General features: G+C 36.1%; 1 protein-coding gene across 1 annotated transcript; it reads left to right on the forward strand.

Annotated features, from left to right (window-relative positions):
* The first annotated feature begins 17,585 nt into the window (after window positions 1–17,585).
* On the forward strand, window positions 17,586–23,450 carry LOC128556429 (uncharacterized). Its single transcript, XM_053541597.1, has 6 exons — window positions 17,586–17,828; window positions 18,241–18,352; window positions 20,693–20,835; window positions 21,306–21,399; window positions 21,895–22,016; window positions 22,428–23,450. Exons 1-6 carry the CDS (start codon window positions 17,759–17,761, stop codon window positions 22,529–22,531), a joined length of 645 nt encoding a protein of 214 aa, XP_053397572.1. The 5' UTR covers window positions 17,586–17,758; the 3' UTR covers window positions 22,532–23,450.
* Window positions 23,451–23,534: the final 84 nt, after the last annotated feature.

Genomic DNA, 23,534 nt, shown 5'->3' on the forward strand with positions numbered 1-23,534 from the left:
ACACTGATAATTTTTTTCTGCACCACAACTCAGATTTTTGCTATGACTAGTTTTGAAAGAGTATTACAACATTGTCCGATATGGAATTCCATGACTAAAAAATCAAACTTCCTAGGTTAGTCTTGGCCCTCTTTCTTCAAGGTCAAACCGACCATTGCTTACCAGACTCTAGTCCGACGCCTCGCCCTAGTTATCCTTCAAACTCAAGTTTTAAAAATTTGTTTTATCACCAAAATTATTTTTTTAGTTTCTTCCACTCTAATTTTTTCACTATATGATTTTGACGCGCAAAACGTCTACGTTCCCGCAAGGGGTTTGACGTCTACGGAAGATAGATGATAAAGAAAATGGAACAAAAATTCTCAACTGTTATTAAGAAGCGCGACATAGCTTACAACTGGATTTTAAATTCTTATATGTACGGACTTCACCCAGTTACTGACCATTTTTCGACCGCGGGTCTTGGCATAAACTACATTATTGATCTACAACAAACAGAACATTTCTGCTCGTCAAAAGAACGCTCTCATATATATGGGTGAAATGATGGAACTCCTGCGGCAGATATAATGATGGAACAAACGATTATAATTAATAAAAAAGGGACACGAGTTATTGATTATTACTGGTTATGATGAAGAAACAGGTGTGGAAGACGATGGTTCCAGACATGATGTCATTTATCAACATAATTGAACTCACGACCCCCGGTCCATTTTATTAGCTGGGTCGTGAGTTCGATTCATGGTGAGGAGTTTGTACACTCACCGTGATGGTTTGATAAAAGACAATGTTTCTGAAACCATTCGTCCTCTACGTCCGACTCATGTAGAAAATTGACAGTTACTTGTGGAAAACAAGTTGATATCTGGTATAGAATCCAGGAAACACTGACGGGATATGTTCGATCAAAAGATATACATGTATAATGATAAAAAGACAGGTGTATCGAAAGAAAAAAAGACGGGTTACATATATTTTATTACACCGAATTTATAATATGGCTTTCCTTTTCATGCATGATAAACACGTTCAAAACAAAGGCGCTTTATATAGCGCAAAGACAGTCACTCGGGGTGCCGAATTCATCCTCTACTAGTACAAATACAGAAAAGATCTGACCAGAGGGGCAGAATGAGACAAAGCCCCCAGAATCGAAAGAGAGAGACAATTCCTTTTAGATACAGGCCTGCCCGGATGGTTCGTTAACGTGTCCGATGTGAAGCACCGATACACGCAAAGTCGTCCTTCCTAGAAGAACCAGTACTTGCCTCTTAGTTAGGTGGGAGACGCTCAAGAGCATCTCGGAAATTTCCAGTTTCTGTACCGGGATTCAAAACCCCGGACCTTTCGAATCCCGGACCTATGAATTGACAGTCAAACGTGTTACTATTTTACAATCGAGCGATAATGACTGAAACAGACGGTGAGTGAGAGAGAGAGAGATGAGAGAGAGAGAGAGAGAGAGAGAGAGAGAGAGAGAGTGTGTGGGGGGGGGGGGGGGAGGAGAGAGAGAGAGGGGGGGGGGGGTGGTAATTTGTATTTCTAAATTTGTATTTACATTGAGTGTAGACATACGGATCATACAGTAACACACGTAGCAGATAATAGTATGTGGATGATTTTAAAGGTGATTTTCTCTACACATGTAGATCAGGTTTGTTGAACGCAATATAGCCGTTAATCCTTCTATTGTAGAAACACACCACGCAGTGAACGAGTGCCGTAGGGAATATTATCAAACTTGTTTGGAATACTTTTAAAAAGAACTACATGAATATTCTTGTCAATTAGATTTAATAAAATTACAATTAAATCTAATAATGCGGTCATTTTTTTTACCACAGTGATCTTTTCTAAATACATTGAAGACCATTTATGAGAAAATAGTGACATAAATATTTCATTTTTACGATAATGAATGAATGAGTTGGGTTTTACGGCGAACCGACACAAAAAGGTCATATTATATCGCCGAATTTTTACAATACAGTAACTCACTAATTTGGTGTAAGATTCTTACGTATATGCATGGTTCGTTGTATATTATAGTTTCCACAATCTGACTAAAGTATATCAAGTACTTAAGTCAGATTGTAGTTTCCAAATAATGAAATTCGATTTTACAGAAAGTTCAAACAGTGAAACTTCGATTTCCATGAGTTCTTAAAGAATGTACAATTTTGGCATTGTGCTTTCAATAATTAAAAGACATGTACAAGTTTCAAATTTAAGTGTCAAGTAATGTATATTCCTGCACGGATCATCAAAAGTCCTTCACAAAGGAAACACACTGGGGCTCTGCGGCCGAGTGGTTAAGGTCACTGACTTCGAGTCACTTTCCACTCACAGATGTGGGTTTGAGCCTCACTTGGGATGTTGAATTCTCCATGTGAGGAAGCCATCCAGCTGGCTTACGGAACCAATGTGTCCGTTGATGAAATAATGCACGGAGGGGCTCCTGAGGTCTTCCTCCACCATCAAAGCTTGCAAGTCGCCTTATGACCTATAAATGTGTCGGTATATACGACGTTAAACCCAATAAAACAAAACAAGCAAAGGAAAAACGTGCTTCCTGTGTCAAGGGGAGTTTGTCCGGATCCCGCCAAAGCAACGTGACTACTGGAGTCTGTCAATCTTTGATTATTTTTTTCAGACAATGTAAGCATTTACAACTTATTATTTACTTTTTTAAGAAACAAAAATACGAAGAAAAATGAAACATGTGAATCTGGTCAATTGATTATATATGATGGAAAATACAAATGAATATGAAAACTACGGTAAACAATAAAACAGTATTCTATCAATATAATTGACCGAAGGTGAGAAGAAAACGCGCACCTCATTTTTAGCATCAAAAGTATCATCATCGTATTGCAATAATTAATAAAATTTTATAAAATTGCTTGCGATAACAATTACATTAAAACCTTAAATCATTCTGTCGAATAAAACATTCAAGTAACCAAAGGCACAGTGGCCATAGCTTTCGCAGAAGCGGTTGTTCCAGAAACGTGGATTAATATGGCCAGGTGAGTGTATTTCCGTGGTCATCGGTTAGTTTTCTGAAGGGTTTATCTTATTTTTGTCACTTTTGGCTGGAAACAAAAAGTGACTCACTGAGACAGGAGCCCACTTATGTTCTCTTCCAGCCACAAACACTTGTTTAGTGCTATTCCTTGTCAATAATGTAAACACTTCTGTACAATTTGATGAGAGACTTCTGATTTTGTAGAATTTTGATAAAAATGGTAACATTTTTGTGTAAAAAGGCCACTGATTACTACGGTGTTCCGTTTGGACAATCGTGACTTTTTATTTAATACTAAACCGCGATGCACGATGGTACGATGACGAAAACGCGATGGCACGATGATGAAACAACGATGGTACGATGGTGAAAACGCGATGGCACGATGATGAAATCGCGATGGTAAGATGGTGAAATGTCGATGTAACATCGCGTTTTCACCATCGCACCATCGTGCCATCGCGTTTTCATCATCGTACCATCGTGCCATCGCGTTTTCATCATCGTACCATCGTGTTTTCACCATCGTGCCATTGCGTTATCACCATCGTACCATCGCGTTATCACCATCGTACCTTCGCGTTTTCACCATCGTGCCATCGCGTTATCACCATCGTACCATCGCGGTTTCACCTTCCGGTTAGAAATGGGCAGTTCCGTGCACTTGAATTTTTGTCAACAATAGATGAATATATCTCAATTTATTTTGTGAGAAGAAATTTACCATTTAGATTCTGCTCTTTTGCAAAATGTTTTTCAAAATGTTCAGTACTCAACTCATTAAAACTGTGTAAAATCTTCCAGGCCACGTCCTTTGTATTTTATGTATGCATGAAAGTAAATAAAAAGCTGGGTGTTATAGTTATTCTTGTTAGGATGTACATGTAGAAGGTACATAGTGTAATGTGAAAATGAGATTTATCAAGCCTGTATTACTGACACATATACTGTACCACTGCGCATGACCACAGGAAGGCGATGGTACGATGGTGATAACGCGATGGTACGATGGTGATAACGCGATGGTACGATGATGAAAACGCGATGGTACGATGGTGATAATGCGATGGTACGATGATGAAAACGCGATGGCACGATGATGAAAACGCGATGGTACGGTGATACGATGGTGAAAACGCGATGGTACGATGATGAAAACGCGATATTATGCACCTGTCAATATTTTGCCCGCCCGGGGGAGCAGCGGGCATACACGGGACTTTAGACAGAAGGCTATTCCCGACAGGCGGGAATTAGACAAACATTTGATGTACCAACAAGGCTCTAGGGTGGGATTTAGACAAAAAAGGTTGTCTCTAGGGTGGAGATTTAGACAACAATTTTTTTGAAGTGTCAAAATCCCCTGGGTCAGCCCGCCGCCCCCCTGGGCGGGCAAAATATATTGACAGGTGCATTACATCGACATTTCACCATCGTACCATCGCGATTTCACCATCGTGTCGTCGCGTTTTCACTATCGTACCATCGTTGTTTCATCATCGTGCCATCGCACCATCGCGTTTTCGTCATCGTACCATCGTACATCGCGGTTTAGGATTCAATAAAATGTCACGATTGTCCAAACGGAACACCGTAGATTACGTTTGCATCATAGCGTAAGTGTGATTACGTTTGCATCATAGCGTAAGTATGACTCAAACTTTTTGGTCACATACTGCATGGACAGTTGGTCGCGCGGCATTATATATCGTATAAACATGACGGTATTTGTGTTCATCAAATTTTTGTTTTGCGATAATACAATATATAGATCTATCATTCAAAGATACATTCACTGAGAGGAAGAAATCACTTGCAGTCATTGATTTACCTCACAAAACGTTGGTTGCTTTACATAAACTCATGAACGACACTGCGCATAATTATACAAAATAGAAGGGAGAAAATGATGAAATGATGGCTTAAAATTAGCATTTGATGAATCAAATGTTGAACATAGATATTTTTTTGCACTTAGATCTAACATTCTGTTTTTAGTATTTTTATTATTAATGTGTACATGCCCTTCTTATTGTACTAAGTGTACGAAGAAGGATATCTTCTACTAACATTAGTAACTGAGTTTGACAAGACCTCTCTTCTCGGAAACCATGCTGTAATTCATAGAACATATCGTTCTTTGTGAAGTGTTTTGTTATGCTAGAGTATACAATATGTTTCAGGGTTTGACACAAAATAACCTACTGGTAAGAGAGATCGGGCGATAGTTGGCTGGGTATGACCTAGAGCCTTTCTTAAAGATGGGAGCAATATTTGCCATTTTCCACATATCTGGCAGAGTGCTGGACTGCATGGATTTTTGAAAGAGTTTTGTAAGGATGGGGGAGATCTCTCGGCTAATATTCTTAAGTACGACCCTTCTTATTTGGCCGGGCCCTGCAGCTTTATGGGGGTTAAGGTTGTTGAGAAGTTCGTGGATACCTTGTGTTGAAATTTCAATATCAGGCACAACATAGGATTATGTGGGCTGTGCGTTCAAGTCAAGTCAAGTCAAGTAATATTTATTTATAAAAGTCGGGGATAAATAACACTGGTACATAGTACACAGAAAACACAATCTCTGAAGAGCTTTTAAAGCCGACTTGCAAATGAAATAAACATAAAAAGCTTGCATCAACAGATTACGTGGCATGTATGACAATTTTAAAAGGTTAGACAATACTAGAATATGAAGAGTTAATAGTTACTGTAATAATATCAGTATACACACACTAAAACATATTACTATATCACAATTAGCCTATCTGTCTAATGAAAGAACTATTTTCTAAGAGCATAAGAACTCAGCAACATAAAAGCAAAAATTAATACTGTGTGAACTGTGATCTTACATAGATCTAAAAGCGTCATAAAAAAGGAATAAGCTTATGATGATCTGAGGGTCGATTAGCGGAGAAAAGAGTTCCTTTTCCGGGGATCTATTTATATTCTTGTTGACCCCATATATATTTGTTAATGGTCCGGTTAAAAAGCTCATCAGAGCTTATGTTTCATATGTTTGTGTCTTGCCGACTTGAAATAAAACTTATTGTATTGTATTGTATTGTATTGTATTGTATTGTTATCTCTTTACGTGTATCTGCGATATAATCGTTTTCATAGAGCACAGGAGTCTGAAATTCTATCAATAAGACCCTAGAAGCTAGTCTACCTTTACAAAAAATACTCCCTATATATATAAAATAATAGTATGGTTAAAAGTTGTCAGTCACAAGCATATTATATGTCCTGATGTAAAACTATTTCTATCTGTTATCGTTTATTGGCAGGTGTATGGGGTTTTGACAGCACACAGTTTCTGCCCTTTAACCAAATGCGCCATTTGCACAGAAGGTCGCGATTAATTCGTCGTATGAGCAGTCAAACAACACATAACTTATAAGCACATGACTTTAAAGTTATTTAAGGACTTTAAATGAGGTCTGCGACATTGTATTAATTTAGTGTCAGGATATACAGTACTGTACTGGTTTGGAACCAGTAGCCGGACAGATTTTCATATTTCGGCGCCATTATTTCCGCAGCGTCATTGAAAAGTTACCATTTAATGTAGGTCGACCCGGATAAATTCGGACGCGTTTGTATGAATTAAATCTCGTATTCGGTATCAGTGTTCCGTAATAATTTCAGCTGCTGTAAGTACCTTACTGTCGTGCTCGGGCTTTACTTTATACTTTTATTTAATTTACGGTCCGAGATAGTGAAATCATGCTATTAATATATCAATTCACTATGAGACATATTTCTTCGAAAATTTTACACAGTTATCTGATATTAAGTTCAATTTCTTTACAGTTTATTCTTCCGTTGCGTTAACCATATTCTGTCTTATTGTTTTTCACGTTTGATCTTTTTACTTGAAAATTTCAATGCATTTTATTTTCTCTTTTCAATTCATTTTGTTTCTTTTTCAGTTCCTTTTCAAGTTCTTTTTCTCTGCTTTTAGCTTCTCCTTCTTAATGTCCTCGCTTGTCAACAGCCGATGTGTCGTCACCGTTTTTCGCGGTTTGTTGTGCTGGTGGAATAAATTAGTCTTCTATTTCTTTGTCGACATTTTGCGTCTGCAGGTTTTTTTGCCGTTTTTATAGCCGTTATTCGGCTATATTCCCAATGCCAAAATGTATGTATTTTTCCCAAAAATGCGTGCAAAAATTCCCAGTCTACATTCTGAAAAAAAATCATCAAAATTGCACAAATATTGACCAAATTATAGACAATTTTGTAATGGAAGTATGTTAAATAGGTTGTACAATGTGAAACAAGTGTATGAGAAAGTGCTTAAACACATCTTTACTATATCCCATGGGACTAATTATTTCCCAATTTTGAACATTTACGCGTCAAAATTCCCAATTTTGGGGGTATAGGCTATGTTCCCAAATTAGCTAGAAAAACCCCTGGACTCTGAACTAAGGGTTCCACAAGGTTGGATCCATTTTCGTCAGCTAAAGGTTGACAGAGTAATTCGCCACTCTCGATGAGAGTGAAGAGCTGTTCAGGATCGCTAATGTCAAGAACACTGAACTTGTCAAAGAATAGCTGCTGTCTTGTAACACCACTGGTTCAAATATTCCTGTCAGGCAAACCCTCAACAACATGTGTCCTCGGCTTTTCGGTAATTGACGATGTAACTTCGTCATGGCTGCCCTGTGAAAGGCATATCATTTTGTAATCACAATTGCTTTAGCGTTTTTATTTCAGGCATTTTAAACAATTTTGAAAACTATTCTGATTAATTTGTTATGGTCACACAAATCTATATACAGAATATAATTTATGGATTATGCTTGATTGCATTTCTTTCAGTCATAGTCATGTTTGTTGTCTGCTTTTACAAAATGAATATTAGTCAAAAAAGAACAAGTTATATTGATTTTATACTGAACTTAAAAATCCAAAGCGACAGATAAGAAATGATCCAAACTGACCTCATTTTCCCTGTTTGGTTTACCGGACCGTCGGCAACTGCCAGAATGTTCCACCTTTCAAAGAATCATGTAAGTTGACTTCTGCTTCCGGTATGGGAACATTGGTAGGTTCACTTGGTCCAAAAGCTGAATCGGAGATTGCATTACGGTTGAAGGGAAAATGCCAAGCAGGGAAAACCACTCTTGATGTTCGCTTGAACCACTGCACTTTTTTGGTTGATTTAACGTCGCACCGACACATGATAGATCATATGGCGACTTTCTAGCTTTAATGGTGGAGAAAGACCCCAGGTGCCCCTCCGTGCATTATTTCATCACGAGCGGGCATCTGAGTAGAACCACCGACCTTCCGTAAGTCAGCTGGATGGCTTCCTCACATGAAGAATTCAACGCCCCGAGTAAGGCTCGAACCAACATCGATGAGGGGCAAGTGATTTGAAGTCAGCGACCTTAACCACTCGGCCGCGGAGGTCCCTGAACCACTGCAATGTCCCATGCCACTTTAAACAGTGAGTCTCCGCCCGCTTATCTCAGTAAGTAGAGCGTCGGTCTACGGATCTAGGGGCCGCGAGTTCGATCCTCGGGCGGGGCGTGTGTTCTCCGTGACTATTTGATAAACGACATTGTGTCTGAAATCATTAGTCCTCCACCTCTGATTCATGTGGGGAAGTTGGCAATTACTTGCGGAAAACAGGTTTATACTGGTACAGAATCCAGGAACACTGGTTAGGTTAACTGCCCGCCGTTACATAACTGAAATACTGTTGAATAACGGTGTTAAACCCAAAACAAACAAACAAACAGACTTTAGTGATGGAAAAGTCCATTTATTAATCTGATGTAAAGCATTTTCTTGAAGAAAAGATGAGCATGCTTTGCCGTATTCCCTGGGGGTCAAACACGACCCGGTCAAGCGGCTGTAAGTAATGTGTAGTTTGGGGTGGTAGCGCTAGCAAGTGGATGTTCTCTTCCATCGCACATTGCAAGATGGCGAGAGTTTCATGAGACGTGCGCCCATCAAGGATAAGGAGTTTTGGCCTGTCTGGGCCATAACTTTCAAGAAAACGTCCAGAAACCAGCGCTCTCCAATTGGTCATCCATCCAGCCCTTTTTTTGGGTAACCCAAATTGACCAGCGGGAGCATTTTTCTGTATTGAAGCCTTGCAGAGACTTTGCGACTTCCCCTTTAAAAACGAACATGGGTGGTAACCGTTTCGTTGGCGTTGACACACGCCATTAATGTTATTGGTTGACCCAGAGCTTATCCGAGTAACGCAATCAAAAACCTTTCTGGCTAACAACTCGAACAGGGTCGTGCTCGAAACTTTCCCCATTTCGTCCCCAAATTCACATATTTTGGGGTTTGTCTTGTAAATTAAGCTCCTAATAATGGTGCCCAAATCATTGAAATAACGTCCAGTGACCTCTCTGTTCATCATACACGCCCTTTTGTAGATGATAACTTTTCTGGTTTTCTGATAGTGAGGTGACAGATGCCTTCTTTTAACCCCCTTCACACCAATCTTTCCCAGCCACAAAATTCGGATACCCTGAACCAATACGCAACCTTTTACAGAGAACACTCGTTCGCATTAATACCTGTTTTTGCGTCACCCCTACCACGCCTTACTGCCATCTTTACACTATCCCCTATTTTATTTTTATTAAACTGCTGGTATACAAGGCGGCCGCCCACGTTGAACATTAACCTCGAAGCGTCCACTTACTCTGTCCCCAAGAGTTGATTTCGGGACACTAAACATTGCAGCAGCTTGACGGACTGACATGCCCTTTCCCGATGAGCTCGAACAGCCTTTTTAAGTTGGAGCTGTCGAGTTTTCCCCCTTTTGGTATGGATGTATTTTTTAGGCATTCTGAAGAAAGTGATGATGATGATGGTGGTGGTAACTCGACACAATTTTAGTTTTTATTGCAATTTACAGACTTTTGTTGGTAGAGGAAGACATAAGCCCCCCCCACCCCACCGGGACATTCTTGTAGATAAAGAGGATCTCGATAGAACCCGACCTTCCGTAAGTTAGCTTGATGGCATCCTCATATGAAGGATTTTTAGACACGTAGCGAGTTTTCCACATCAAGTAGCTGCAGGACAAGTGATTCAAAATCGGCTGTCTTACCCGCTGGGACACGGAGGGCCCCTATACGCATGTAAGTGATTTGATACATGTTTTTGATATGTGATGAGGGCGGAAAAAATTCTAAGGAAAAAGTTCGGATTTTTTTAAAAAATAACGATGGATTAAAACAAAAAAATAATGTAAACTATGGAAAATAACTTTTGGTTAATTAAATTAGTTTTAACTTGCTTACTTAGTTTTGTTTATAACTAGAAAATTTGTTTTCGGGAGAGGATTGGTTAAATGCAACGCCCGGGTTTTAATGTTTGGGGAAGCCTTAATGCCCTTTGGCTTATTTCATCACTGGCGGGCATCTGGTTAGAACTACAGACTTTCCGTAAGCCATCTGGATGGCTTTCTAACATGGAGACTTCGAAGCCCCGAATTATGTTCGAACCAAGTTAAGACCATAATGTTTAACTTCGAGTTTGTATCTCAGCACAACTTTAAAAATATTCTTGTAAAAAGTTGTAAAAAAAGATATAAAATAGTTTTTTTCTTTTCAAATTAAAAAAAGAAAGCTTTTTAATTTCTTTTAAAACCTTTCACAACTTATAAATTTCGTCACAGGGGACTCAGATCTTTTTATCTGTTAAAGTTTGTAACAATGTCTTTTTTTCATCGCTGACAAATTCAAGAATATAATTTTAAAAATTTACTGCACGAAAAATATAATCAGATAATTTAGTATATTTTCCTTTACTTTTCCTTTCCCATCTCTCGAAATCCCCAACTGCATTTTTTAAAAGGCTTGTCAATTCTTTATCTAAATGTAAATAAAAAGTAATGGATATCAAAACAATGTTCGTGTTCAAATTTTTTTGTCCACTTTTTTAAAGGCTATAATTTAAAATATTCTCTGTTTTCTTGAACCCCATTCTCCCGCGCTAACCCTTTCATATTTTTGGTAGGAAAACATTTCTACAAAAAAAAATTAAACTGTTTTGGCTTAATCATTTTTCCGAAAGGTTTTTTTAATCAATTAATATAAAGGGACTGCCCCCAAAATCTTTTCGACAAAAAAAATTTTTTTTAGATATCGGGAAATAAATGTTATATTTCAAGGGGGTTTTAAGATTCTACAAAGGGAAACACGTGAAAATTTGCTGAATTACTACTTTACATACAAATCGAAAAGCTCCGGGAAAACCCTCTTTTTAAAAATCCATTTTTGCATCATAAATCAAATTTTTCGCCTAGCCATTGGTTAGGGACTTTATGCAGCGGCGGTCCCGGGTTTTTATTCCTACCGGGGCATTTTTTTTTTTTTTCTTGATTTTGGGGAATTTTAAAAATATTTTAGTACAAAATCAACCCGTCTGATTTTATAATTTTAATAGATCTTAACCCAACTTCAATTTTAAAAAAAGATATTTTACAAATCTGGAAGTCTGCCTTAATAACAGAAAGAATAAATAACTTTCATTTATTTTGTCTATCCTTGGCAACTTTATACAAAACCTTGAGGGCCCAACTTACTAAAGGGAACCCGCGTGGGGGCCTCGGTCTAGTCGCGGAAGGGTGCCCGGGATTTGAAAACTAATTTTTTTTCTTGGGATGGGCCCGAGATCTAGATTTAAGCTAGTTTTTGTTTAATTTTCATTGTGGATGATTTTTGACTTTGGAGGAAAAAAAGGGAGAGCAGGTTTTTATTTGGTGATGTCAACTCAAAATTTTTATGAGTGAGGTTCCTCACAGCAGGGGTTTTGATGTCAGTTTTCAGTAAACAATGTGACCAGAAAAAAACTTCTTTGAAATACATGACCCCACTTTTTTTCTTCATTTTATTCATTTTTTTCAAAATCTTTTTAAAAAGGGCAAGGATTTGTTCTCTGAAATGGGTCTAGTTAGTTTGGAGTTTTAAAAAGGGCAGTTTTTTATAGAATATTAGGAAAAATGTCAGATTTTTTTTAAACCCATTTTTTCCCCAGGATGAAAATACCTCTTCCAGCTTACCCATCCTTAAAAAAAATTTTGGGTTTTAAATCGGGCATCTCTTTTTTCCCTTTTTTTAAAAAAAACAATTTATATTGCATTCTAGGGAAAAAAATTGAATAGGAAAAAAACAATTTCTTTTCATTCACGAAGTTGTACTCAAATTTTTTTTAATCTACTACCTAAATTTTTACGATGAGTGTTCAGTTTGAATATTTCCCGCCTTTAGAATTTGTTGTGAAACGGAAAGGAAAATCGTTTTCCCCCAAAACCTCGCCCGTATATTCGGAAAAAAACCTACGTCACATGCATTTTGGATTTTTTTAAACATAAAACAAGGAAAGGGGAATAACTGGGAGGGCGCAGCCACTTAAGGGTGACGTAAAATATTTTTTTTTTTAAACGAAAATGTCCGAAAAATTTCCCGGGGTCCGAACTTTCACGGATCGACCCTAACTGTCATCAGTACGAAAATATTAACATTTGGGACGAGATGACTGTAGCGAAATTACTCCAGAATTTTGCATGAATACCTCCATAATTAAACTACATGTATATAAGGCTAATGACTTAAATCAGCACGTCTGTCATATAAAGACTAGTATAGTTATCTTTTAATTTTTAAATGTTATTTTTGTTTTGTGTAGGTTTTCTTTTAATAGTTTGTTATTTTTGATAAGATACTTATGGATAGCAAAACTAGTTCGGTTGTTTTATAGTTTTGTAAAAGCATTGATGTGGATATGGCTGTGCAATAATCTCTCATAGTTCCAATATGGAACGGCGTAGTACATTTGAGCCGTGCCATAGGAAAACCAACATAGTGGGCATATGGGAAAATTAGACCCATCGTGAAAATCACCAAAAAAACCCGATAATACTTTTTTCCAGGTAAATCGGCTGTCGAGACTGTTCGCTAGTTTTCGGCCTACTTCGTATTTCAGGCCGATGTCTAACCCTTCTTCGCCAATGTACCGTTACATTAATACTTTTGATCATATGGATTTAGGGATATTGTTAAGTCTAATTTACAGTGCAAAGATTGATTAGAAAATAGAAACCTAAATGGCTGTTGGTGGTTTAATCAGAATACCATTTATAACGGTATTCTCAACAAACACATTGTTATAAAACCAAACAATGACTTTCCAAAAGTAATTTCTACTTTCTTACAATCAGATGGAAACTCGCTTTTATAATACTTTCTTTGGTGTTCATGATTATGAAATAGAGATTTTAAGTAGTTTTTTTATGTAATCAAATAACTGCACATTTATTATTATGTCGTGAGCGGTGTCCAATTAGCTTAGAATCTTATGCCAGCTCGAAGATCGGAATTCAACTTTATAACTTATCGAATTTTGATCCTAAGGTACACCTGAAGATCGAAAACAACGTCAAATTGCAAAATAGCTTTTAATTTCAGGCCAGCTCAATGATCGAAATTTATAATATTCCAAAAGTCAAATTTCGATCTCGTATTGAATGAACAGCCTGTTCCAAGATTGGTCTTACTTTAACTACTAGATAAACCAACAACACTGTTGTGCAATCAGCGAAATGATTTTATTACGAGATCTGCATTCATTTAGCATAGATATATTCATCTCAATGAAACATGTATGAAGCATATCACGATCAAAACTGTCATATAAAATCCAATAAATGTTTTTAGAAAACAACTGTAAAAGTCTAACAAACTTTGTAACAGGTTCGATCGTATATTCGTCAAAGGAATACTGGCCGCCTGCGTAAAACCCCTTTTTATTTCTTTTTTAATTAAAGAGGAACCATAGAATCCGTGGCATGCACGGAGATCACATTTTAAGTGAATCTCCTCAGACTATTCCTCGGAATATCAAACAACGGACCGTGCTTAGACATGCTTACATACATATTTGTTATCATAAAACATATATATTTGTTATCAAAAAAATTTCATAAAACAAATTTTCGTTCCGGACTTTTGTTAACATAATATTATCACATTATGCTATGTATATCTCATATATCTTACATTATGACATATTTCAATATGCTACTTCGTTTACCTGATACTTTAAGTATTGTCTTACATTTTAACAAAAAATGATATATTCTAATACACTCTGAATCTATTTCTGTGCTTTTAAACATTGCCCGACATTTTCTTAAAAACAGATATATTTCAATACTCTTAGTGTGTATGATTATACTTTCAAAAAACATGATAAATATCATAAATTGAATTTGAATGCAGATGTTCTCGTAAGAGAAACTCGCTAGAACTGATTTCTATACAACGCCTCTCGTATAAATACCCATACATGAATGCACATGTATGCTTGAATGCGTATCAAACCGTAAAGACCGGTTTATGTAATCCGTTACAGTTAGACAAAGGTTCTCCGCTATACGATGTAACGCGGAGAACCAGTAAGTCTTACTTTAACTACTAGATAAACCAACAACACTGTTGTGCAATCAGCGAGATGATTTTATAGACATACAAAGTTTAGAATGTATGCTGCATTCAAATTCAATTTTTATTACATTTTTAACGTTTTGGTTATAAACAATCTCTTTTCTAACGAGTCTTCAATGTAACCATCTTTTGCTTGATCTGATTTCCATCGACCATGGCGTTTAAGACACCTGTCGGAAACGCCCGATGCATTTGCAGCCATGGAAGCACCACTTGCCCTTAAGGAATGAGTTCCCAACTTAAGATTAGGAGCAACTACCTTAAGCTTTTTCACAATACATTCTTTTGCTCTTGTATAACTTAATTTTTTATTTTGTTTGATGAGTGAAGATTTTCCTTTTGATCTAAAAGCAGGTTTAAAAAGATAATTATCTGAAGTTTCTGACAAGTGAGCTGCGGTCATATACCTTTGCAACATTAAATACGGACAAGCTACAGAAGAGCCTTTAGCAATTAATACTTCTTTGCCAGATCTATATATATCGGTTTTGCTTTTTTTTTTTATTTTGACATTAAGATGATCAATCTTAAATTCTATATCTTTACACAATAAATTGCTCAGTTCATTAAACCTGAGAAATCCTGCATACCCTAGTAAAATCATTGAAAGATCTCTCAATTCTACAACGTCTACAGAATTTTCATACAAAGAACATAACGTTTTTAACATTTCAGTATCAACCACATCTTTCTTTGAAGTTGGCGTAGAACGAATCCTCTTCGCTGTTTCTAACAAATTTTGAACAATACTACTTTCAGTAGGATCTAACAGTTCATTTAGTTTGTGTACCCATTTGATTGCATAAAATGCCGAAGAAATAACGTGATACGACTTTCCTTGATCTAATAAGTTCACTATATACATAGCAACAATAATTGGTTTCGCGGGTTGTGCCGTAAGTGAATTCACTTTACAATATTCTTCAAATAAAGTAAAACAGTTTTTATATTTTGTTGTTGTACTTCCTGCACGTGATTGCAATAAATAACTTGCCATATTACTAGCAATATTGTCCATTTCATTGTTGCAAACTCCCGCATCCTGCATTTTACGTTTCAGCGTAGATTTTAGGCCAACACCTGAAAACATTTACGTACATATAATCATTTTGTTTCAGCTAACCAAACACACATATACATATGTATATATATATATATAGTTTTAGTCAAGATATAATTTTTAATGCTATCATATCGAACTTTAGTGGTTCGTTATCAAATGTACCATTATAACCGTTTCCGACAACAACATTTGACCTTGACAGATTAAGTGTCTGTTTTATAAAATATTTGAAATTTCCATCTTCATTTAACAGAAGTGGCCAAAAAGGGGCACTTTTCCATTTTGGTATGATCAAACTACATTCTACATGCTCGCTATTAATCTTATTTATACAATCTACTATAAGTCTTGGTGGTGGAACAAGCCAATTATTTTCATTTTTCCAGACTTCATTCAAAGAGTCAATGCCTTTAGTTCCTGGTACCCACCAACGGGAGTAGTATATAACGAGGCGTTTCGGAGAGTTGGGGCATTGGGGCATTGGGGCATTGGTGCATTGGGGCATTGGGGCATTTGGGCATTGCGGGGCATTTTAATCCGACTTAATCCCTAAGCCTACATAATCCCTTATCCGGCTTAATCCCCTCGTAATTGGGGCAGCGGGGCAATTAATCCGGCTTAATCACCTTCAATGCGTAAACGTTGTGGAGTGTGGTCCGAAATTTCAAGATCTATATAGGAATAATATACAATATGTTTAATTCAGGCAAAATTGTCTAAACTACAACCTAAGGTGCTGCGGCCCTTTGTTCTATTATAATAAACTGATTCGTCACCTTATGCAATAAATGACTGAAAAGAACTTACCTCCGACAGGCCGTCTGCGATTTCTTTTTTGGTTTTCCTGTCTAAGAATTTATAAAATCTAACACAAAGTTACAAAGTCATTTACTGCATAATACAGTACAAACAAAAGCAGTCAAAAATGAAATAATAAACCACAATGTGTAACCTTAGAAGACGAAAACATTTAGTTATAGCGATAAAGGGAGGTAATCACAAACACTAAATTCACTAATATTTTCCACTATGTAAACAACATTCAAATCTTTGGCTGCTTCATCAAAAAATGTAAACGTTTGACTTTCCGTGTACATATTTTTCATTTCTCTTCCAATACTTATAATGATATTTAGACACTCGACCAAAATTTATCTCAGGAAAACAAAGGAATAACACCGAACTTTGGCCGAATATTATAATATCGAACGCACAGAACGTATAATATATGCACATTTGACAGGTTAATAAAATATCACATTTTTTAATATCTTAATTTTATTTAAACAGAAATAGCTTGTTGCTGAATTGTGTTGATTAATTTAACAGAATCTTTATGACTATGGATACCCAGTATCTCAGATCCGTACAATAATAAGGAAACATCCAGATAGACAAACGATAAAAGTTTTGTTTTCATATTCAGTTTTATAAATACAAGGGTTTTTCTTTTATTTGCATTCATTTCAAGATACTTAATCCCCTTCAACGCGCAATCGTTGACAATCGGGATTAAAGTAAAAAAACGCCACCGAATTAGTACCGAAAACTAATCTCTATTGTAGAAAAACAATAAGTGGCATTCTATTATAGGATGATACACTACCTCTATTGTAACATTAATCGTAAAGAATAACACCGACATATATGGACGAATAAGTGCAATATATGGTTAAATGTTTTATGTCAAACTTCTGAGTTTTACTACATCTTAACAACTGTCATGAGAATCCGTACTTGCTAGTCTGGTCCCCAATTCTATGACAAGTTTGATTATTATTTACACTTTTATCATTATCTTATTTATTTCCCATTATTTTAAGTGACTGAAAAGAACTTACCTCCGACGGGCCGTCTGCGATTTCTTTTCTTTTTGGTTTTCCTGTCTAAGAACTTATAAAATCTAGTCTACCCAGGATTTTGTTTCAAACTTCTTCAGTAAAGATGCATAAGAGATATGGGATGAGGAATTACACATTTAGTTATCTCTCACAAAAAGACTTATTCAGACCGAGTTTGTTACTAATTTGCTTGGCTGCGTTCTATGCCTCTAAAGAGTAATCTTATATATTATTTCTTGACAAGTAGATAAGACAGGTTTGTTATAAAAACTTTAATTTAATTTCAAGCTTCCTCCAGAACTCAGTCGGATGTACTTACAAATATACAAATCTGATGTGCCCAGAATCTTTGGACGCATTAAATAAATCTGCTGCTATTTCATCTAACTGCCAGCTAAACATAGGTAGGTGTAACTTCTTTCGGAATATCAGAGTCTTAAAACTCGTAGACGAAATTAAACATGTTATTACAGTTACTCGACTTGTCAAGTCCTTTCTGAGCGGAACTTGAACGGATATTTCAAAGCTGTCATCCGTAAACGTAAACGTAGCTTGAAACATGATAAACACTTAAGCACCACATTTAAACATCCTTCAGAAACAAGATGGGGTTTAGAAAATGAAGAAGTTTTGTATGTCTGACATTTCATTTCCAGTCGATTGAATTTGTTTTAAATTTTCACAAGTGGTCAATTTTAATATAACTTAAGAAAAACATGTGATTGAATGTAATTTTCATAGATTTGAACTTCTAAAGATGAAGAATAAATTAGTTATCAAAAGACAATATGCTTATCTGTTGTGTGTAATTTAAAGATAAGACTGAAGTTGTCAGCACTTGCGACAATAACATGGACCAAGCCTGCAGCGTTGCGTTTAGTCCACCTGTAACCAACGATCCTGATGTATATGTTGAGTTCATATGTAGGTGCGTAAATTTTAGTGTATACCAACTTTTATCAACTTAAATGTGGCAATGGCTTACATCTGACCGTTCCATTGCGGTGCCCTGTTGTGTTCCTCCTTCTTGTATGTTAGTGACTCTTTGTTTCTCTTCAGGCATGTTTGTGTCTGTTTGTTTCCATCCTTGTTTGTTTGTGTCTGTTTGCTTCCCTTCTTGTATGTTTGTGTCTGTTTGTTTTCCTTCTTGAATGTTTGTGCCTGTTTGTTTCCCATCTTGTATGTTTGTGTCTGTTTGTTTCCCTTCTTGTAAGTTTGAGTCTGTTTGTTTCCCTTCTTTTAAGCTTGTGTCTGTTTGTTTCTCGTCTTGTAAGTTAGTATCTGTTTGTTTTTTCCTACTTGTAAGTTTGTGTCTGTTTGTTCCCTACTTGTAAGTTTGTGTCTTTTTGTTTGTGTCTGTTTGTTTCCTACTTGTAAGTTTGTGTCAGTGTGTTCCCTACTTGTAAGTTTGTGTCTCTTTGTTTGTGTCTGTTAGTTCCCTACTTGTAAGTTTTTGTCTGTTAGTTTCCTACTTGTAAGTTTGTGTCTCTTTGTTCCCTACTTGTAAGTTTGTGTCTCTTTGTTTGTGTCTGTTAGTTCCCTACTTGTAAGTTTGTGTTTGTTAGTTCCCTACTTGTAAGTAAGTATCTGTTTGTTTTTTCCTACTTGTAAGTTTGTGTCTCTTTGTGCACTTCTTATATGTTTGTGCTTGTTTGTTATATATGATGTGCTGCTACTAGCTTCACTTTTAAGACTTAAATCAAGAACTGCAAGTCTTGAACTATTTTATGGTGTACCATTTGTGTCGAAAGTCCGCCTTAAAATGTGACGATGATGTTTAGTGAAGTAGGGAAGCAAGTCTAGATTAAGCTGGGAATTATAGTATTAACAGTAATAGTGTATTTAATTTAAGGGTCCTATTCGATTGTGAAATACATTGCACATCGATATATCGATGTTGACATGTTTAAGAATGTAAATCTGTTTGTATATTGTCTTATAATCCTTGGTATTTGTATTTTCAGCTCACCTGAGCACGAAGTGCTCAAAGGTGAGCTTTATTGATCACCCTGTGCCCGTCGTCCGTCCGTCCGTCCGTCGTCAACAATTTGACTGTTAACACTCTAGATGTCACATTTTTGGCCCAATCTTAATGAAACTTGGTTAGAATGTTACCCTCAATAAATTCTTGGACGAGTTCGATATTGGGTCATCTGGGATTAAAAACCAGGTCAAATCAAAGGCAAAGCTTGTTAACACTCTAGAGGTCACAATTTTAGCCCAAACTTTATGAAACTTGGTCAGAATGTTACCCTCAATAAAGTCTTGGACGAGTTTGATATTGGGTCATCTGAGATCAAAAACTAGGTCACCAGGTCAAATCAAAGGGAAAGCTTGTTAACATTCTAGAGGTCATAATTTTGGTCCAATCTTACTGAAACTTGGTCAGAATGTTACCCTCAATAAAATCTTGGACGAGTTTGATATTGGGTCATCTGGGATTAAAAACTAGGTTGCCAGGTTCAAATCAAAGGAAAAGCTTGTTAACACACTAGAGGTCACATTTTTGACCCAATCTTAATGAAACTTGGTCAGAATGTTACCCTTAATAAAATCTTAGAGGAGTTCTATATTGGGTTATCTGGGGTCAAAAACTAGGTCACCAGGTCAAATCAAAGGAAAAGCTTGTTAACACTCTAGAGGTCGCATTTATGACCATATCTTAATGAAACTTGTTCAAAATGTTAATCTTGATGATCTACAGCTAAAGTTCAAATCTGGGTTAGGTGGTTTCAAAACCTAGGTCACCAGATCAAATCAAAGGAAAAACTAGTTAACACTGTAGAGGCCTATTTTATGACCATATCTTAATAAAACTTAGTCATAATGTTAATCTTGATGATCTTTAGGTCAAGTTTAAATCTTGGTCAGATGGGATCAAAAACTAGGTCACTAGGTTATATCAAAGGAAAAGCGTGTTAACACTCTAGAGGCCACATTTATGACTGTATCTTCATGAAACTTAGTCAGAATGTTAAACTTGATGATCTTTAGGTCAAGTACGAATCTGGGTTATGTCGGGTCAAAAACTAGGTCACGGGGTCAAATCAAAGGAATATATAGTTAACACTTTAGAGGCCACATTTATGACCATATCTTAATGAAACTTGGTCAGAATGTTAATCTTGTTGATCTTTAGGTCAATAGGTCAGGTGAACGATACAGGGCCTTCATGGCCCTCTTGTTTCTTGTTAATCTTTGTACTTATAAACTGTCCTGTTATCCTTTGTATTTGTAAATTGTATGGGTATCCTTAACGGTATTGCAGTGGCCGAGCTAAAGGATATTCAACATGTGTCCAGAAAGTAGATAGATTATGTGATTCTGCTATCAATGACCTCTCCGCAGTGCTAACATATTCTCCGTCCAGCGAAAATCAAACAGAGAGGATCATTTGTGCCGACAAAACAAGTATGTGTATCAACTATTATCCATTATTAACGTTTAAGCTTCAGTTTAGTTACACAGCTCTGCGATACCATGTAAGTCGCGTTTTTATTTGTCTTAATGTTGCTGAAAAGCATAAAATAAAAAGACAGTTTTTTTTTTGTTTTTTTTTTTTGTGTAAGATGTAATTTTATTTCATCGAGTGAACTCCGAAAATAGTATTCTCACGAGTGGCGAATATCCGCTATATAATAAATTCAGTAGGGGCACTTCTATAAATGTAGTTTAAAGATGTATTTGTCCGACCCTTGATTGTTCACAGAAAAACGTTGATCTACAAGAGAGTTGGAAATAGGTTCTTTTAGCATGTTTTCATACCTGGTATAGTTTAAGATTACATTGACAAAATTTAGAAACCGGTTTTGCAGGCATGTTCAAAATTATCAGTCTGATAGAAGGCTAATATACAAGAACGTTTGTTTTGCTGATTTTAGGTTATAAAGCTTTTGCAAAATGTTTGACGAGATACAGTGGCTCAGACGAATATATTAAGTGTGTATCAAAAGAGAACTCTAACGACACGTGTAGGTAAGAAACTTCCGATTCCGGGGAGCTCGAGATGTGTGGCGCATTTAAATACCTCTCCTTAACAGACTCGAATATGCTATTTTAATGCTTGAACGCGTGCTATTTTTATGGTCTGTATTTGCTATTCAAGAGTAATACTTTTAGGATGATCTAACAAGAAAATACAAACCTTGAATTAAGGTCATCGGCTGTCTATAAAGAAATGACGACCAGTCATACTTTCTGCCGCTCCAATATGAAAATGAAATACTGAACTATTAACAACTTGCATTTAAAACAAGTTTTCAAAATAGTCAGCTACTGAAGAGAACTCACAAAATATGTACACTGAAAAGATTTTAGTGTGTGTTATAAACAAATGCGTATCAAATGATGCTGTAAATTGTACATGCAAGTTTCATTTGTTATACCTTATACAGTTTTATTTTGTATTGTATGATCTGCAAAGGGGAGATGTAAGAATATAAAAAGTTATGACGCTTTTTACGTTTTCAGTATCCATACGTGCAGCCTAAACTCCATCCAAAAGATGTGCCCCTCAAGTGCAGAATTCTACAATAAGCTCTTTTACACTGCATTGGTAGAATGTAAGATTATATCTGCGACAACCACCTCAGGTTTGAAATCATTATTAATTCATTTCAATGTACTTTCATGTAATGTATTTCAAGGAAAGACATATATACAAATAGACCAAATTACTAGCTGTTCGAAAATGCTCGTCTGTTGTTGGAACATTTTTCATTCTTTTAAATACTTACAGCGCTACAAAATATACATGGAAACCTTACAACACATTTCAGTATTACAGAATAAATTTTGCACGTTTTGCTCACAGTACTTAAAATAGAACTTTAACAAAATGAAGACGCATGATCAACCAATTAGCATATACCAGTACTTTTTGAGTCTACGTTATTACAAATAAATGGAAAAATCGATTTTTTTTTCAAACATTGTCATTTCAAATTCATCGTTCACCTGAATTTAAGAATTACAACTTTATCTGCGATTTTCTTAATTTCCAGGGACAGTTGATATACCAACAACAGTTTCTTCGAGCAGTAATCTACAATTATCATTTCTGGCGCTTACATTCCCTGTTTGGTGTGCTTTGGTTCGAGTTTCTTAGGTTTGGCAGGCAGAAGTCAGCACTGTCTGCTGTAAAAATTAGATTGTGCGTGAAAACTGAAAACTGTTGCACACAAGGAATATATATCAGGTGACATTAATAAAAGTGACACTTTTGGTGATGCATTGTGACGTGATTTGAATTTCAAGTGATAGTGTAATATAGAAACACCAGTTCTGAGCATGAGGTGTCAACAGAAGCAACGTTCAACATATCTAGTCAACATATAAAACCTTTCTATCTATTTGTACCTTTAAAATACCAGAACTGTATCATGTTAATAGCATTTCTGTTTATTGCAAGCATAGACCTTTTTATAGGAAGCACCGTTTTAATGGATGAACTACAAACTTTCAAATAATGACATTTGCCAATTTTGTGTACGAATATGAAAACTGAAAATTCTAGTAGCACAGAATATAAAGTGTAAAGATGACCACGTGTGGTAGAATGTGTAATTTGTAAAATAAAATTTAGAGTAAACGACAGCAGATACGAAGAGCAGATGGAGATCTAAATTAGACAAAAATGGCGGGATACTGCAGAATGTTGTTTCAAATGGTCTAGTAACACGATAACAGTAAATTGGCCTTATCATTGCCATCAAGTTTGAAACTGCTCAGAGGTGTCTACAATTGGAAAAGTTGCTATATCACTTAAATCATATTGGTGTGACTCTAAATTCAACATCAAACATGTTTGATAGGTCCCTAAAAAAACGTGAGCAATACTAGGGTTTGTGTAATGAGGTGTGGCTTAAAGCGGCGCAACATTGTCAGTAAAATACATTGCGTGCAATGCTTCCCAGGCAAATGATGTATTTCATTTACAAAATATGATATTGTAAACAATTAAAAGTTATCATCCATGTTTTTGATATTATTTTTATACGTAAATAAAAAATATGTAAATAAAAAACATGTTGTTTTCAGTTTTACATGTTATGATTGAAGTCTTACATCATATTGCAAATAAGATGATTACTTAACTATTTCATTTGTAT

The sequence above is a fragment of the Mercenaria mercenaria genome, chromosome 4 (genome assembly GCF_021730395.1).
Source record: "Mercenaria mercenaria strain notata chromosome 4, MADL_Memer_1, whole genome shotgun sequence".
In the NCBI taxonomy this organism is placed as follows: Eukaryota; Metazoa; Mollusca; class Bivalvia; order Venerida; family Veneridae; genus Mercenaria; species Mercenaria mercenaria.